Source organism: Phyllostomus hastatus, unplaced genomic scaffold, assembly GCF_019186645.2.
Source record: "Phyllostomus hastatus isolate PE091 unplaced genomic scaffold, TTU_PhHast_1.1 phas_contig_948, whole genome shotgun sequence".
Classification (NCBI taxonomy): domain Eukaryota; kingdom Metazoa; phylum Chordata; class Mammalia; order Chiroptera; family Phyllostomidae; genus Phyllostomus; species Phyllostomus hastatus.
In genome coordinates this window covers 3,819,474-3,838,381 of record NW_025333993.1, presented here as the reverse complement: position 1 = coordinate 3,838,381, position 18,908 = coordinate 3,819,474, and the positions used below count along the sequence as shown (strand labels likewise).

Here is an 18,908-nt window from a genome sequence, read left to right as displayed (position 1 = left end):
GTTTCATTTTGAGAAAATTGTGTGTATAGTTGTGTGTATGTGTGTAGCTGTATGTATGCATATACATTTGTGAGTGTGTGTGTAGTGTATGTGGATGCATGTGTAGTGTGTGTGCATGTGTGTACGTTTGTGATACATGTGTAGTGTATGTATATCATTTGAATGTGTACATATATAGTATGTGTGTAATGTGTTTGTGGTGTGTGTAGTGTGTATGTATGTGTGTGTGTGTTATGTGTATAACGTGTAGTGTATGTGCATATGCATGTTTGTGGTGTGTAGTGTGTGCGTGTGTGGGGTTATGCATATAATGTGTAGTGTGTACGTGTTTTGTGATGTGTGTAGTATGTGTGTGTGCATGTGGTTGTATGTATGTGTTAGTATATGTGTAGTGTGTGTGCATATGTGTGCATGTGTTCACTCTAGGGGAATTCATAGGGAATCCTACTGGCCTCTGTACATCTCACGAGATTTTGCTTTAGGAAAATGCAAGTCAGACGCCCGAGCTGCGGGGCACACATGACCCTTTGATGCTTATTGGGCCACTCTGGTCCTAAAGTGGAGGTGGCTTGGGCAGGGACAGGGGAGGCGAGTGTGAGACTGTCCATGCTGGGACCTGAGCTGATTGGAAAGTCACCTTTGCGTTGCCGGTAGTTTCTACAAGGACTTTCTTCACGATGCCCTCAAATGAAGGACAAGCGTAATGTAACTTAACCTACGTACGTCGTTCTGCTTGCCCTAATGTAATAATATAGGGGAGAGTAAAAGGAGGTCATTTATAGAGGGGGACCCATACCTCATAATGTGAACACTCTGATTTGACTGCAGTAAGAGACACGCAACATAGGGGGCGCTGTGAATCCCTCCCCAGGCAGGAAGTGCCTGGGGCAGGCTGAGATAGACTCAGGCACCCAGAACAATGGGTTCCTGACATGACTTTCCAGATCAGCAAAGAACCTCGGGGAAGCTTCCCCCCAAAACTGCATTGTCAGTTTCATCCCATTGGCACCCCATCATCCAGACTTCAGCCAGACTTGCTCCTCTGCCAGCATTGATGAGATTTCCTCTGTGCCTGCAGAACATGACTCTCATTTGGCCTCTGTGCCCGACGCTGCCTTTCTCGTAGAGAGAACCATTCTTCAGCAGGGCCGCGGGGTTCTTCTCAGCTGAGCCGGCTCGGGGCGGCGCGTCCCTGAACGGCAGGCGGGTGCTGTGCCACCGGCTGCGTCCCTGCCCCCACGCTGGGATCCACATTACCTTCTCTCCCCTCCTGTTTGCTGGTTTCCCTCGCTTTCACGGGCTTACCTGAACACACATCTGTTACCGCAAAGCTATGAACTATGAACGTGATTCATTCTCTGTGTAAATTACCTGTGATTCATTTGTCTGATGCAGTCAGGTCACTTTGGAGCTGGCCTACGGGACTCTTTCCACCGTGGCACTGGATGGAAGCCAAGAGAACGTTCTCTCTGCTTTTCTCTGTCTTCACAAAGGCTTCTGTTCCGAGAGGCAGCCCTGAGCTGTGATGTTCCCGTGTTTGCTTGCCCCTCTGATCTCCCTGAGTTATAACAAGGGTTCTGGTTGGGTTTTTTCAGCCTCCGATTCAAGTCCCCCAGACTCGGGGGGTTAGAGTGTAGGGCTTCCTGAAACGTTTCCCCGGTAATTGGAGATCTGGCCTGGGGTTCTTTGACAAGATCTCTTTGATTTGCGGAATGAGATGCTGGGCTGCCATTAGTCATTTTGGTGCCTGTTCCCGTCAGAAGCTCGCTCTTCATGGTGGTGAGCGTTCGGCGAATTAACCATACAGCAAAAAGAAAACAGTGTGTTTTGAGAGGTGCGCTTCTTTTTTAGCCAAAAAAAACAGCCGCCAGCCAGCAGGTTTGATCAGAGAGTCAGTATACTCATACCTCTGACCTACTAATCTATTCAGGAAATTAAGGATATTTCTATTAACATTTCTCCTCCCGTATCCACCCGGGGTGAAGCCCGCAGAGCAGCTGCAATTCCTTTTCCTCCCACTGATGCCCGTAAGTGGAATGAGAATATGCGAGAAGTACCTGGTGACCTCCTTAGAGAGGCTGACCTGGGCCTCGTCCATCCAGGTGACAGTGACAGCCATTCTTGCCTGATCCTTTAGCTAACTGCTCAAGCATGCCAGCGTTTGTGTGTCCAGAAGGGGCTCACCCTAGGGGACCCCAGCAGCCTTTGCTGTGGTGGAGGATGTTGAGGAACCACCAAGTTGGGTGGGTTAACCGAGAGCTCCTGGGCCATCTCGACCCACCATTCTGGTCACTTGCAGAACCACGTAAGCGTCCGAGGGGAATCTGGTCCCCGGGGCAGGCCAACCACCCCAAAGGTGACCCTCTGAAATGCGCAGAAGCACCCCAGGAAAGTGTCAGTGGAGTTCTTCAGGGCCTCCCCTGGGTTGCGGGGGGAGTCGGGGTGGCTTGGGAGAAGCAGAGCGGACCCAAAGGCTCAGCCCTTGCGCCCTGCCCTTGCGCCCTGCCCTCCCCGTGTTCTCTGAGAGCAATCCCGTTCTTTTATGACAGTGGAATGTGCTGGGCTCTCTGCTCCTCAGTGCAGTTGATTTCACTTTCCAATCCCGCACTCCCTGGCCTCTCCGAGGAGAGGGAGAGCGTCTCCTGAATTCGCTCCAAAGCGATTTTACTGCTGTGAGTGGACTTTTTCCTGGCTCCGCACATCCTTGATTGATTGCTGTTTCTAAGCACACGGAACGGATGCTGCACAGGAGAAGCCAATCTGGGCTCTCTCTCTTGATTTGGTTAATTAATGTGCAGGGTAATCGAGAGCCAAGGCCTTTCGGTGCCAAGAGTACTGGGTTAGAACGTGAGGAGGGAGGAACACACTTGCTTTTTAACTTAGCGCTGGAGACTGCGTGTTAATGAACCTGGGAGCTACTTACGGTTCATCCCTGGGGCTTTCGCTCTTTGCAGTGCACTTTGAGGATCCCAGGGAATAGGAATTTAGGATTACTTTCCCCCCATTATCCAGGACTGTGCTTTCCTCAAGGGTAGCCATTAGCCACGTGTGGCTATTTAATTTAATGTTAAATAAACGTTCTGTGTTTTAGTCATTCTATGGTCACATGTTAAGTGCTCAGTAGCCGCCTGTGACTGACTGCCATACTGGATGCCATCAATATAGTCTGTTTCTTACAGCAATGTTTCTTGGGCAGCGCTGGTCTGGAGCACCACCACTCTACCTTTTAAAAACCTGCACGGTGCCCTGGTTGGCGTGGCTCAGTAGGTTGGAGCAGCATCCTGTAAAGTGGAAGATCGCAGGTTCGATTCCCGCTCAGGGCACATGCCTAGTTTGTGGGTTCAGTCCCCGGTTGGGGCACATGTGAGAGGCAACTGATTGATATTCCTCTCCCTCTCTCTCCCTTCCCCTCTCTGAAATCAGTGATCATATCCTCAGATGGAGAGAGAGAGAGAGAGAAAGAAGGAAAGAAAGAAAGAAAGAAACCTGCAAAGCTCCTCTGCCCCCCGCCACCCTACCGAGTCTTCTCCCATACACTTGCCCCTTTCCATGGGGACAGTTAGAGTTCAAAATGAGATTTTTGATATTTGGTAAGAATAACACTAGAGAAGCATTTTCTAGGGGAAAAAAATCTTACATTTTTTACTGGTTCAGACATTGAATAAAGGTAGCACGTGATTAGATCATTGTGATAACAGCAGCTGTTTTGCATGCCTGCCGTGTGCCAGGGCTTTGTTCTAAATGCTTTGCGATATTCACTCTTTTAATCCTCAGAATTAACCCCGAGAGGTGTGGTGCTACATTAGCCCCATCTTTCAGTTGAGGAGACTGGGGCACGGAGAGGTCAGATAACTCAGCCCGCAGTCACAGAGCTGATAGGTGGTTGAACTGGCAGTTGGCCCTGAGCAACGTACCTCCAGCTGCCTCTCGTCTCTCTGCAAATGGCAACCAAATATTCAGAATATTCCCCCCGAGAGGGGAATAGCAACCTGGTCAGAAACTGTAGAAGACATGTTCCATAGATGTTCAGTCTCTTATCGTTAACACTAGCACATTCTACTGTGTTTGGTAGCCCTGAAATGGTAACAGTAAAGCAACTTCTCCAAAGAAAGTCATGGTACTTTCTGCTGTTTTGGGAAGATAACTAGTCTTCAAGATCAAGAGTTGGCAAGCGAGGGCCCTCAGGCTCCATCAGACCTGCTATCTGTTTTGTAAATAAAGTTTTATTGGAACACAGCCCAGCACATTTGCTTACGTATTGTCAGAGGCTGCTTGCTCATCATCCTTGCAGAGCTGAGGGGCGGGAACAGTTGTAACGGAAGTCACATGACCCACAAAAGGGGAACCATTTCTTTTCTGGCTCTTGACAGAAAAAGGGTGCGGACCCTGTGCCAGATTGCATTCTGTGAGCATTTCAAAATAATGAGCATCTCCTGCTAACAATAGTACATTTCTGAATTTGAGCAATGACCCCAAATTGCCGAAAGGGACTCAGTAATTGACTATCCGTGTGACTATTCAGCATAAACGAGGGCAGCCCTGGCTGTCTGCCCAGCACACCGGCATCCCCACTGGCACCGAGCTGGTCATCTCCCCACCCCTCGGGCGCCACCTCTCCGTGAGCGGACTCTGCACGTTACCTGTGTCATTTCTGGGGGGTCTCAGGGCCCGCCCACTCTCACATTCCTGTCTGTGCAGGCGATGTGCCCCCAAAACGGTCACTCCAAGCTGTTCCCGCTCTAAGGCGCGTGAGCTACCCCAGTAAATAGTAAAGCTACACATTCTTTACATGTTGTATTTCATTACAAAGTCAAAATGAATAAAAGTTCTCCAAAATATGTCTGCCTGACATTTTATAAAAATAATTTCCCCCACCAATTAAACAAGTCTTGTATGCAGAAAATGTGGAAGGGCCTCACCACTAGAGGGAGCATTTCCTCCCCAGAAAGCTCACCGCATGGTGCTGGGGCAGCCTCTGCTGATATCTGAGTCTGATGAATGGTCTTGAAGGAGATTCTGCCCCATGTGTAATTTGTTACCTTAATTTTTTTTTACATCATTGAAAGTCTCTTAGTAAATACTGTGTCTTAGACCTGTGTAATCTTTAATCATATGGGCGTACGATGATTTACTAAACGATTTCCTTTTCCCTGGGCATGGAGGTGGTTTCGAACTGTTTGCCATGATCAATAAAACATAATGCCTGTCTTTGTACATAAACCTCTGCCTGCTTCCTGGGTGTTTGCTAAAGATCAGATCCTCAGAAGTGCAGTTTACTGAATTAAAGACCTTCATTTTTTAAAAGATTTTATTTATTTACTTTTAGAAAGAGGGGAGGGAGAAAGAGAGGGGAAAAAAATCAACGTGTGGTTACCTCTCGCATGCCCCCTACTGGGGACCTGGCCTGCAACCCAGGCCTGTGCCCTGACTGGGAATCAAACAGGCAACCTTTTGGTTCACAAGCCAGCACTCAGTCCACCGAGCCACACCACTCAGAGCTAAACACCATCATTTTAAAACTTCTCAGGTGCACCAAAAAAGAAGTTCTTGTCGTCTCTGACTAAATTTCCAAAGAAGACTGCACTTGTGCACATAACTAAAAGCCTTGTTAACATTATGGTTTAGAGACTTACTATTCAAAGAGAGTGAAGTGAAAAATGCAAGCCAACAAGAACACTCTGGAATGATCTGTTTGGAGATTTGCCATTTCTCCTAGGAATCTGATCATTTTCCTTGCAGGAATGTGCTTTCAATGCCCAGGTTTTTGCCCAGAGATCTTGCCTGGGCTCCTTACTGTGTCCAGCCAGGCTGCCCTCCCTCACCCTGCTCTGTTCCCACTCCTCGCTGTCCAGAATTCCACGTGTCCACTTGCCTGCTGTCTGTCTCTGTTTCCCTGGCCCTGCCCTTCGTTTTTGTCTTGCTCCCTTATTGTGTTAGAGCAACCACACCCTTAGGGCTCCGTGCACAGGGGGCTGTAGAGGGTGTCACAGTGATTTGTGTCAAAGCGTGCCATTTGCTTCATCCCCCACATTTTGCTGTGAGTCTGATCAGCTTTGGGGCATCGGAGGAGAGCCTTGAAGGGACCCGTGAGACTGGGAGGTCATGTGGGGCCTGAGGAGGAAGGCCTGAGGCATTGGGGGGCACAGCTCCATCTTCATTCATTGCACTGGTTGTCTGTGTGAACCTGAACCCTAGACCACTTCTGGCACAAGCTGGTGGTGCCTCGTTCTAGGCTACTAGCCTACCCCCACTGTGTCACAAAGCAGCGATGCAGGGTCCCCACATAGCCAGACCAGGCAGGTGCCCGAATTCGGTGGTGCCTTCACAGGCTAACACGGTTAAGCAAAGCACCTGACCTCCAGGTTGTCTGGTGCACAGAGAAGCGTTCTACGCAGGGGCCACTTGTCAACCCCAGTATTTCCTTACACCGGGCACAGAAGCACTGTCACCCAAACAGCAGCGATTACGTTGGGTGGGAAGTGTAGCTTCGTCGTCAGAACACCATTAGGAACCGCTTGCCGTTGAGTGTGCGCTTAGGGCGGCAGTGGATGGGCCATCTCCCGTGACAGGGACACCCAGACCCAACGCGATGCTTGCTCGCCTTCCTGCAGGTCCAGCACGTACCGCCCCAAGGGCTTTGACGTCACCGTGAAGTACACGCAAGGGAGCTGGACTGGCCTGGTGGGGGAGGACCTGGTCACCATCCCCAAAGGCTTCAACAGCTCTTTCCTGGTCAACGTCGCCACCATCTTTGAGTCGGACAATTTCTTCCTGCCGGGGATCAAGTGGAATGGGATCCTCGGACTCGCTTACGCGGCCCTGGCCAAGGTAAGACGGGTCCCGGCGTCTCAGTAGGCTGAGTGGAGCGAGGAGGTTCTGAAACCCCGTCAGCGGAGGGGCCGACGCGTGGGTCCCCGCTGTCAGAGGTGGTCGGTTAGAGTCACGGGGTTGAAACAGAGCCCTGGTCACACCGTGACTAAAATTTCAAAGCATTTTAAAATTAAAAGTACATGGCACAGTTCTTTGAACCTTCCTGCAAGATGCATTGGTACCGTTCCCTTTTTTTGTCTTTGTTTTTAATCTATTTTACTTGTATAGTTCAAAAATACTGTACTAATAAAAAGGGAATCACTTTGATCGTGGTTTTGTGCAGGAGTTTTGATTAGCGCAGGATTAAAAGAAAACACAAACGTGTTCATGCATTTGCATGAAGACGGAGCCCAGGGGAGACACTGCGACCTTGGAAGGGGAGGTGGCCCCGGCCGGCTGAGAGAGCCTCAGGCTGCCTCCCATGGCTGGAGACCTCCTCCAAGGGGATGCCCACCCCGCCAGAGCGCGGACCACTTGAAAACCTGGCCGAGGGATCGCCGGCCCCTTGAAGGGGTAATGTGCCCAGGAGGACGTTTGGAGCCTTCACAGAACAAGGAAAGACAGAATTGAACGGTCTCTAGTATTTTTACTGGGCCCACCCAAGCAAAGCCATGCTAGCATGCAGAGGGGAGACCGGCTCATGAACGCCTGGGGAATTTCCACCCAGAAGCGTGGCCAGAGGCAGGCGGGCAGCACCCTGGGGGTGCCTCCGGGCAGGACACCCAAGCAAAGCGGAAGGGGGCCGCCCCTCCGGCCTGTGATCGGGCACCACACCTTGTTGCTCGGGGTCCGGCGTGGAGCCAGAGCCGAGCGGGGAAACCAAACCCAAGCCCGGTGACGGCAGAGCCCCACTGGTCCGCGGGGAGCCCCAAGGGAAAGCTTGTTCTCTCTCCTCCTCAGAACTTTGGTTCCAGCTCCAGTTCCCTAGCAAACGGTGTGGGCCAGGTGGGGGCCTGGGCAGCCCCCAGCCCTGGGGCTTCTCGAGGTGGAGAACGTCAGATGCCTGCACGAGGCGGACCCCGTAAGGCCCAGTGAGCCCCACTCTCACACCGAGCACACTGAGGGCCAGGGGCCTCCCCCGCCCCCAGGGCCGCCAGAGCCCCTGGGTCATGTCCCCCTCTGTCTGCGGGGCCCCAGCTGGTCCTGGAGCCCCCTCTTTTCCCAGCACCATAGGCTGAACTTAATGTGACACTCAGAACTGGTAATAACTCAATGCCTAAGTACATTTTCACCGACAATGTGACCTTGGGCAAAACACATCACCTTCCTGTGACTTTGAAACTCAAAGACGTGGGTATGTCTGTTTTTATGCTGACCATTTGGGAGACGGTGGAGGAAGCATCTGGAATTAATCATATGTCAATCTCCCCTCGGGAATAAACTCGTCGGAACTTCGGGGTGCCTGTCCAGACTCCCCACATGACCTTTTATCTTTCATGTGTGGAATTCCAAGACCGCCAACAAGCGGCCCCGCGTCCTTGGCGTTGGGAGACAGCCACAGGCTGTGTAGGAAGCGGGGCTGGTCACGGGGCGGACGGGGCAGTAGGTCCCAGTGGCGGCCCAGGGGCGCTTCTGAAGTAGGTGGAGCGAGCAGGGGGTGGCGGCCATCGTGTGCGGTGGTCCGCAGGCGATCCCAGATGCCGCCCACCTGGCACGTGTGTCAGAGCCCCCCACGGGCTCTCTCCCACGGCAGAGGCCTGGGTCCGACCACACACCTCCGAGTCAGGGTCTCCTGCTCATGGAGACGGTGCACTTCGAAACCCGTGCAGGGGTCCTGGGCACAGTCACAGACCCTCAGCATGTGCCAGGCACCGTGCTGAGCCCTTCCTGTGACACCGACCCATTGAAGCCCCAGAGCGGCTCTGGGAGCCTGATACGATCCCGTTTTACAGGTAAGGGAACAAAGGGACGAGTCACAGGGTTGGCAGGTGGCGGAGCCGGGATCCGGTTCCAGGCAGTGTTTACCCTGCTGCCTCTCCCGAGTTGGACAAAAGAAGAGTTCATAAGTGGTCAGCACCTGGCCCCACCCGTTCCAGAGACGCCAGGTGTCTCCCTCAGGGACCCAAAAACAAAGGGCCGTGACCAAGATTACCCACAGAGATTGTACTGATTCTTCCAGATCCACAGGGGACTGAGGGGGAAAAAGTACCAATGAACTCGACAAATGGGAAGATTTGTATCTTTTAGATAACGGGGCTCTCTTCTTCTTCCTGCCCCCAGGATTACAAGTAACAGTTTTATCATGGCACAGATAATAAATGCCCGAGCCTTCCATTAACCCTGGTGGTTTGACTGTGCTCACGGCCTCCACGCTACTGCAGTTAAGTTTTCTCCAAGCGTTAACAGCGCTCATGGTGATTAACCCTTGTATCTCCCAGTGGTCGAAGCCCACATCCAAATGCAAGTCAGTGACCTTCCCTTATGACCTCCAGTACCCGTGGTCCACCCCCAGAGCTGCCCGTAGACCACCCCTCTTTCTCGTGAGTCCTGGAGAAATGGGGGCGTCCTCTGAATGCGTGGCTACGTGTAAGGAAGGCACAGAGTCCAGGACAGCAATGGGGAATGATGCAGCTTTTCAACTCGAGGAGGATAGCGTTGTCCCTCTTCTGTGATTCCCTGTCACCGGAGTTCAGTAGGCAGCTGGCCCAGCTAAGCTGTGCGCCATGGTCTGGGAGCTGCGATGGACTGTCCCCCGGGCTAGGCGCCTCTTACACAACCGTGGCCGAAAGAGGTCCATACCAGCTCCCCCTCCAGGAGGCCCTTTTCCCTCCTCACTCCGAGATGTCCACAGTTAGAATCCGCCACCTGCCTCGGGAACCCACTTCCCCCTCTTCCCACGCCAGCCGCCCAGGGCTGTCCTAATGACTAATGTGACAGCATCCCAACAGCTTCCGGAGGTGCTCTCGTTTTCACAGCACAGCCGCCCCGAAAGGAAACATACCAGGTCGTAGGAAGTCCTGTTGGAGGCTTCTGCATTGTTGTTGAGGACACTTCATCATAAGCCTCATTGTTTAGCCATGAAAAAGCTAAGTATCAAGTGGTGTCGACGCTGGGCTGTCCCCACGTGGACTGTGAGTCATGAAGCCTTGTCCCTTCTCGTCCCCCTACAGCCGTCAAGCTCTCTGGAGACCTTCTTCGACTCCCTCGTCGCACAAGCCAAGATCCCCAACGTGTTCTCCATGCAGATGTGCGGGGCGGGATGGCCGGGGACCGGCGCCGGTACCAACGGAGGTAGTCTTGTGGGTATCTCTTAGTCTCCAAGAGGCGAAACTCGCACATTGTTGGGGCTTGCTCTTCTGTTTAAGGATACTGATAGAAATATTTTCACCCTTCCTAATCTGCCTGCCATGCCAAAGATGATTCTCGTGGCTTCCCCCAAATTCCAGGAAAGCTTTTTAAAATTTCCCTTTGAAAGGCAACTGTCTTTGACGGGTGGGGGAGGGGCAAGAGAGTAACAGTTGTGGGGGGGTGGCAGGTTGGGGCTTACTCTGGGGAGGGGGAGCAAAGGGGGTACCTATGATTTCATAAGTTTGGACAGACAGGGACCCCTATCTCACTCTCTCTCAACAAACACACACACACACAGCAAAAGTGTGTGTTAATGAAACAGAATCATTCAAGGCCATCAGCCCTTGCACCCTGCAAGGAACCTGCACCCTGATGTCTAAAGTAGGAGGTGACAGGAGAATGCTCAAGAGGGGCCTCCCTCCGGGTGGCCACAGCCAACACCTTTGCTCTCCAACTGTGAGAAGCAGCAGGCTCAGCGACTTGCACTTGCTAACAGTAGCTCTGTTCTCAACACCCGTCTGCCCTCCTTTTCAGGGGAGAGGGGGCTGAGGAGCTGCGGAGCAGGGTTATACGGTTTTGCCAAATGAAGCGTGGGTGGAGGAGGCCCCATTTTGCTCTGCTTCCCATGCAAATGCGTGGAGTAAGAGGTCGTCCTCTGTCTGCTGAGGAGCAGAATGATTGTCAGTCTGCATGGTGAGCAGTTTTACTGCGTGTCTCTGGGGGCAGACTCTCCACATTGTAAAACTGGAGATACACGTGCTTCCTTGAGAGCAGCAGAACCGCCGAAGCATCGTGATCAGACTGGGGCAGACTTCTGCTTGACCTTTGGATACGTGGCCCCCAGACGCTCCCTGTTGAATGCTCAAGCACATGTATTTGTTCTGTAACATCAGACCGAAGTGCAAGTGCTGATCCCGATGAAGGCTCACCTGGCAAGTGCCTGCTGCTCTGTGTAACATGTTACATGCCTGTGTCTTTTTTTTCTCTAATCCCTGTGACTCCTTTCCTCCCCAGGTCCTGGGTGGGATCGAACCAAGTTTGTACACAGGAGACATCTGGTATACCCCGATTAAGGAGGAGTGGTATTATCAAATAGAAATTCTGAAACTGGAAATCGGAGGCCAGAGCCTTAATCTGGACTGCAGAGAGGTATCCACCCTGGGAGCTCTTTGTGCCTACCTGTCTGTGTGTGCCTGAGTCACCTAAATATTGCAGCTGGGGCCTGACTGTGAAATCAGAAGGTACATTACGTTACAAGATACATCAAAGATTCATGATGTTCAAAGTTACAGGGCGTTTTTGTATGACAAGTTGAAATCGATGACCCCTTTCTTTTTTTTTAAAGATTTTATTTATTTATTTTTAGAGAGGAAAGGGAGGGAGAAAGAGAGAGAGAAACATCAATGTGCGGTTGCTGGGGGACGTGGCCTGCAACCCAGGCATGTGCCCTGACTGGGAATTGAACCTGCAACACTTTGGTTCGCAGCCCACGCTCAATCCACTGAGCTACGCCAGCCAGGGCAATGACCCCTTTCTAAAAAAAAAAAAAGTTTTCTTACCACCACTTGGCTTCAAGGGAAAATTAGCATAAAACAGCGAGTCAGAAATATCTGGAGCTGCCCCTCTCGCATCCATCTTGGCCTGATGCTTCCTGAACTCTGTTGAAGAGGATGCATTACTATATAAGTTTTTACCAGTGTGAGGGGACAGAGGGGGACTAAAAATAAGCCGAGTGAAGCCAAAAATAAATCATCAGCTTTGTCTTTCATTCAGAGCTGCCCCCCACCACAGTATCTAATTCTTACTAGAAGAAAAGTTATGCTCTCAGGAGATGTACGGTGGTTCGCGGAAAGGAGGCAGGTGTGCAGAGCCGTGAGACCAGGTCTCTCAAACTGTTCCCATCCTCTCCCTGCCGTTCAGCTTCTTTGGGGCACATGATGCCATTGGGATCAGGATGTCCTGAGGGAGTCTCTCCCTTTGCTACATTTTCAGAGTGGTTTAGGAGAACTACTAGCATGTCATTCTGCAGGGTCCGGCAGAAGTAGCGCCTGCCTGAGGGTGGTTGGTAGGGTAGTACAGATGCAACAGTTGACAGTTTTAATTGGAACATTTCACCTAAACTGTCATGTGGTGTGCTTGAGTGTGACATTGTCACGTTACAGCATTGCATGCTTATGATTTTGGAATGGAAAAGGGGCGTTGTTTGTGCCAGACCCTGTATTCCTACCTCACACCTCCCGCCTGGGCATCCCTCCCTTTCACCTGCACCTTCTCAGGGCACCCCAAAGGCCCACGCACACAGGTGCCTCTGAGAGACCCACAAACACTCGATAGAGGACGGTCCATTCCCCTGGGATAGCGCCACGTCCACAGATCTGAGTTCATTGTCAAGAGGCACATGTTTGTCATTAAGGAATCCAGTGGTGGACTCCAGGGGCCCGAAATAACATACAAACTGTGTGTGTGTGTGTGTGCATGTGTGCATGTGAGTGATTCTCTTCCTGAATGCAGCTCTGGTTCTCCTTGTCCATCGGCCGCGTGAGAGAGTTGACTTTGTGTGATCTGTGACAATAGCACTGAATGTGTCGTTGCAAGCTCTGAAGACAGGCGGGCCTTCCCTCGTTGCCCGTGGAACTCCCTCTTTGACCAGGGAGTGTGGGCACCTCTGCCTAAGGGACCAGCTCTGCGTGAGGAGGGCTGTTGATGTCGGTCATGTCACTGCCCTGGCCTCGGTTCCTCTGTCTGTGACGGAAGACCTTTGGGCTAAGAGACCCTTGGTTTCCGAGTTCTGAGAAGATCAGATGAGTCATAGCCACCAAGGCGGTCCCATGGCTGCCTGAATGTCTGTATAGCAAGTAGATGATGCACAGGGATGGGGAGGGGGTGCTGGAGCCACGGCCGCGGTGGCACTGCTGTGTCACTCATGTGCCTTCCCCCGCCCCTCCCCCTTCCAGTACAACGCGGACAAGGCCATCGTGGACAGCGGCACCACGCTGCTGCGCCTGCCCCAGAAGGTGTTCGGCGCGGTGGTGGACGCCGTGGCCCGCACGTCTCTGGTGAGTTCTCCGGACGCGGAGGGACCTCGGGGAGCCCAGGTCATGGCTTCACGCTGGGCAGTGTCACCCTGCGCTCTAGTGGTCTCATCGGGGGATTTTGAAGGGTTGTGTGTTTGTTTTTTTAACTATTACTTACGAAGTTCACAGTCTTCTTCTTTGAGGTTACCCAGCGAAAAATGCTTTTGTTTTAACCTGGGAGCACTTGGATCCCATAATAGCGTAGTTGGCGCAACACATTTTTTGAATCGAAGAAAATAAACACTTGGTAATACACCACCTTAAAGCAAATAGTAAACCAGCAATATGCTTGTGGCCTTTAAAACTAAAGAAATAAACCAAAGATCGCACTGCTTTCGGCCTTCATTCAAGCTGCGTGGGGATTTGAATTCTGTGAAAGGATGCCACTCACGGAAAACAAGGACCAGTCGGCCCATATAGTCATTATCGTATGGCCACGCCCAGTGACCCAATGAAATCACGGTCAAGGACAGTATGCCTTTTGGGGACCTGGCTGATGGTATTCCCAATGTGACCCCAGCTTTCCAGTTCAGAGCATCAAAGGGGACCTAATGGCATGGATGGGGAAGAACACAGCTTGGGGGGTCAGATGGAAGTGAGTCTCACGTCTGGCACGTGTCAGCTCCGAGAGCCTCCACGTTCTCAGCAGGGTCGTCCTGAGGGGCGGGGTCAAGTGCCTGGTGCAGCGCATGCTCGGTAAAGAGAAGCTTCTATCTCATGTGCAAAGCCCGGTGGTGCTGCTGCTGTTTGAATGCATGGTAAACATTTCCCTCAGCTTCTTGGGAGTTTTTAGAAACATCTGTCCACACGAGGCCACCCTTGCAAAGTCACCAAAAAAAGGAGAGTTTCCTGTACTGACTCGGGCTGATTATTTCACTCTCCCATCGGGATGGCTGAGTTCAAAGAACAATTGACAGGAGAATGTGGAGCGGTTACTTTGTTACAGGTGACAGCGGGAACAGGAAGGGAGAGAGGGCTTGTGGTTGTCCTGGACCAAATCGAATAAGTCTCCATCTGCCATGGGAAGAGCAGCAGGCAAACAAGAAGAGCGCAGCAGGGGAAATAAATGAGAACAAACACGGAGTCGCTTTTGGGACTGAAGGGTCTTCTTCAAGGCAGCAGCCCAGCGCAGCCTAGTATCTGCTGAACCAAGAAAAAAAAATGACTCTGAAGTTGTGAGAGCCTTCAATGTCGAAGGCCAGCTGCACGCCAGACCGCGCTGGACGTGTGGAGCAAGCTGCTGACTTCCCTCAACAGTGGACGTGTCCTCCGCAGAGTGAACTCGGGCATCTTCCCACGGAACCTTCTGAGCTGCAAGTGCTTTGCTGCCCGTGCGGAGGAAAGGCTCGAGGCATCTGCACGTGACTCTCACAAGCCCCTCACGGGGCCTTTCTCACGGCCGTGAGGACACCGGCCCGTGGCTGACAGGCGCTGGCATCCCCGAGGCCATCGCACCACGTGCCCGGCAGCGACTGACTTTGCAAGAACACCACGAGGTGGAAGGAAGGAAATTCCGAAACGGGTCTGCCCGGTCGAAAAGGATCCCATGATTCCGGTGTCTGCGTCAGGAAGGAGTGAGCTGGGGGGAGGGGGGGGGTCTGTCTGCCGTGGGCGGGGAGAGCTCAGCAGGGGCGCACGGGGCCTCGGTCCCTCCGTGTCTGCACAAAACCGTATCTGTTCTCTCCATCTGCGGGGCCCTTGAAGCCGCTCTCTCAGCATGGGTTTCCTTCTGGTGGAGCACCGGGCTGGCTTCAGAGAAGAAAAAGCGGTGCGGATGCTGGGCTCTGGCTCCCGGCACTGCATAGTGGAGGCGGGACTTGAGAGAGGCGTGGTTCGCAGGTCTGGGCTTTGCAACTAGCTCGGTGGGGGTTCTGTGCTCGGGGAGACCTGGGCCCCCTTCCTGCCCGACCGACCGCGGCGCCCCTGTGGTTCAGGCCGTGCGATTCCCGCACCGAAACGCGGAGATTCCCGCACCGAAACGCGGAAGCAGCATCGCCCCTGGTGTAGGGCGACTTCTGACATTAAAGCTCCATGACCTGAGGCCGAAACTGTCCCCCACGTGGCTTGGAAACCCCTGGAGGCTTTCCAGACAGACCCCTTTGGAGGCCGATGGTCCCCCCAATCCAGGTCTGAGCTGGACCCCTCAGGGGAGTCCCTGGGCCTCGCCGAGTGTGGTCGTCGTCTTCACCTGTGGCTGCACCTGCTCCAGGGCTGACGCTGGGGCTCTGGCTGCAGACCCGGCCACTTCTCCAGACAAACGCTCACCACCCACCCCTTTCCAACCCATCTCGCGAGAGGTCCTTTTCCAACCCGTCTCGCGAGAAGTCCCTTTCCAACCCATCTCGCGAGAGGTCCCTTTCCAACCCGTCTCGCGAGAGGTCCGTCCCTAGGATGCACGTTTTAAGGCGGCTTCACTGTTCCAAAAGGGGACACGACATTAACGCCGGAATGAGGAATGTTACAGCTCGCTCACGAGGCGTCCAGAGGGACAGCCTTCCACAGGCGAAGAGACCACAGGCTGTTCTCTCCCCGTGTCGCCCCAGAGGGAGGGAGGGAGGGCCCCACGCCTGGGTGTGGTTGTGTAGCGCCCGACACCCCGGGTTCAGCCCCTGACAGCAGGGCGTCCTCCGCCCTCACCCCGCTTGACCTCCGCAGCGTCCTGGCCTCCCTGCCCCAGCTGCCTTCACACACTCCCTCCCTCCCGTGCCTCCCCCTCCCCCCTTCCCTGGGCCCCTCTTGCGGGGAGGGGTCTCTTTGGCTGGCCCATGTTTTGGGGCGGGACCTAGGCCCCTCTCCTCTTACTCTCTCCTAAGCCCTCCCCTCCACGGCCACATGGCCGCTCCCCACCCTCCCGTCTGGACCCCGGAATTCAGCTGTCTCGCCCGGCCCCGCCCCTGGAGTTCAGACTCAGAAAAACGAGCCACCTAACCGCATCCCACTTCGATGTCTTAGCCATGCCCCCGTGTGCCACAAAGCTCGGGGCTCTGGGGAAGGATCTCTGATACACGCACAAGGGCGCCCCCGTTCTCTCCCGGCCCCTCCCTGTCCTCAGCACCAGCCCCCATGGCTGTCATCTGTGTCATTCAGCAGGGCGGGCCCCCTGCTGTGCCCTCCCTCCCCCTCCATTCCTCAGTAACACCCACTCACCCCGAAATCACAATCAGCTCAGGTGTTTCCACCCCAGGGACACTCCCTGGACAAACTCCTCCCTTCCTCCCAGTCAGTGCTCTCCTAGCTCCGCCCCCATCTGACTCCTCTGGCTGCAGCCAAGGTCACCAGTGGGGCTCTGTGCTGTAAGAGGAGCCTCCAGCGCAGCCCTCCCTCTGCGAGCCGGCAGGCACGGGGCAGGCTTCACGGGTCCTGGCAGGACGGCGTGCCTGGAACGTGTAATTACCCTACAGATCCAGCAAGTGGCGGGCGGGCGTGGGTGCCACCGCCCTGCCAGTGCCCTGATGAGACGCACAGATGGACAGCCTGTGTTCCCACACATGCATTCGTATTTCCCGCAAGTCTTTCCCGAGTCTCTCGGATGGGCTGGGTGTTAGGACCCCAAGGAGATGGCGACAGCAGGCCTCTGTCCTTAGAGGGCTCAGATCCTACTGCAGGAAACGGAAGTTAACCAATCGCAATAAATATCAAACTGTAACTGCTACGGGAAGGGGACACCCAGTGGAACGGAGCGTTATGTGGGCGAGTCAGGGAGGGCTTCCCGGAGGAGGCATCTTCTGAGCTGCGATCTATCTGGAGGAGCAGAGAGATGCTCCAGAAGAGTGGGGAGCCCACAGAGGGCTCTGTGCCAGGAGGAAGCTTGCTGGGCGCAGGGAATTCAAAGGAAAGGTGGTGCTGGAAAGGTCCTCGAGGGCCACATTGAGGACCTGGCCTCCCTTTTAAAGGGTCATTGCCAACTGCTGTGTTACCTTAGGCAAGTCACTGCACCTCTCTGTGCTTTGGTCCCCTCCCCCGTAAAGCAGAAGGGATGACTTTACCACACTGATGGTGGTGTCCGAGGATTCGAGTCGTTGCTGCGAAGCGCTTACAGTGGTAACTAATGCCAGGGAGCGCTCTGCGGGCCTCGGTAATTTTAATCATTGTTACTCTGCCATCGCCCTTCCTCTTCCAGAGGACTGGCGTCTCCATCTCGTGGTCCACACTAAACCTTGTTTATCCCCGTGGGCATCTGGCAGGGTGACGGGGAGAGCCGGGAGCTATTTCCTGTCGACGTGCCAGACTAGTTTCTCTCGTGATCCTGTTTTGTCTAGATCCCCAAGTTCTCTGACGGTTTCTGGACCGGATCCCAGCTGGCGTGCTGGACGAATTCCGACACACCTTGGTCTTACTTTCCCAAAATCTCCATCTACCTGAGAGCCGAGAACTCCAGCAGATCCTTCCGCATCACTATCCTGCCTCAGGTAGGAGCCCAGGCTGGCGCTTTTCTCTCTCCGCTGCGTAACCTGCCAAAGGAGAGCGCCTCGTGCACAACAGGTGCATCTCGGTATCACGTGTGCGTTCGCATCCGCGAGGGGGTAGGTATACAGTGGTGCTGTGGGACAGACCCCCGAGAGAGCAGCCGCTTTAATCAGTGAGCATTCGTTCCTGCCCCTGCCCCTGGGCAGTTCTGCTGATCTCGCGGGCTTGCGCACCTGTGGGTGTCTGGGTCCAGGCTGGCCTCCATCCACAGTGGTCTGACCCTCACATACCTGATGGCTAAGTCAGTGGAGCTGACTTAGGCTGTCTTCTTGCCGTCCAGCGGCTGACCCCTGCGGTGGTGACCGGGTTCTGAGAGAGAAGGAACTCAGGGGCTCCTGCATGTAGGCCCAGAACTAGCCGCCATCTCCCGCACAGTGCTGTCCACACGAGGCCAAGGCCAGCTCAGATTCCCGCGTGGGGAAGTAGAAGCCACCTCCCCATGGGAGAGGCTCTGGGAGAGGTCAAGAGTTGAGGGCATTTTTGTAGCACGTACCACAACACCAGTATGTGGGTCTTTCCTCTTAATTTATAAAGAAAGAAAAACATGGATTCTCAGAGATGAAGTCACCATTTTTTTTCAGTATCCCCTAAATCACTGACTCTCTCTTCATCCCAAGCCTCTGATGAAATGGATCCAGCTCTGTCCCTTCGACGTGTTCTCACCTCGTCCTCCTCCTCTCCTTCCTGTAGCTCTCGTCACTTGTCACCCGTCACTCGTGTCACTCACGTGCCCCCTCTGCCACTTCAGGAGCCCCCAGAGTGCCCTCCAGGCACCCCACGTCACCTCTCTGCTTTTGCATTGGAACTAACCTGCCGAAACCACTTTCCACCCCACCATTCAAATGCCGACAGTCGCTTTCCCCGCCGTGGCTTGCGGTGACCTCCACGCTGGACCCTTCTTTGCTCTCCGGCCTGTCGCCGTTGCCTGCCGCACCCCTGGCCCTGCACTCACGGGTCCCTGTGCCCGCTCCCATCTCCCAGTCTGCTTCTGCCGCCCCCTCCCCCACCCACCCCCGCTGCCCCTGGCCCGAAATGCCCTCTGGTCCCACTCCATCTGTGTGTCCAAATTCTTCCCATCCTCTGAGACCCGACTCAGACAACCCATCTTCTGTTGAATTTCTGCCGAACAGAATGACCCGTTTGTGAGCTTGCCCTTCTTCAGACTGATAACATGAGTTCTCTAGGCGGCTCATCTGGCCTGGGGTCCTG

At 53.9% G+C, this 18,908-nt stretch overlaps 1 protein-coding gene across 2 annotated transcripts in view; it reads left to right on the top strand.

Moving 5' to 3' along the window:
• BACE2 (beta-secretase 2) overlaps positions 1 to 18,908 on the top strand; it is a 71,647-nt gene that overhangs the window by 29,339 nt on the left and 23,400 nt on the right. For both annotated transcript variants that reach the window (XM_045852371.1, XM_045852372.1), the window contains exons 3-7: positions 6,612 to 6,828; positions 9,981 to 10,109; positions 11,173 to 11,307; positions 13,113 to 13,214; positions 17,492 to 17,641. In XM_045852371.1, the coding sequence (XP_045708327.1) occupies positions 6,612 to 6,828; positions 9,981 to 10,109; positions 11,173 to 11,307; positions 13,113 to 13,214; positions 17,492 to 17,641 (733 nt within the window). The remainder of the gene's footprint in view (positions 1 to 6,611; positions 6,829 to 9,980; positions 10,110 to 11,172; positions 11,308 to 13,112; positions 13,215 to 17,491; positions 17,642 to 18,908) is intronic.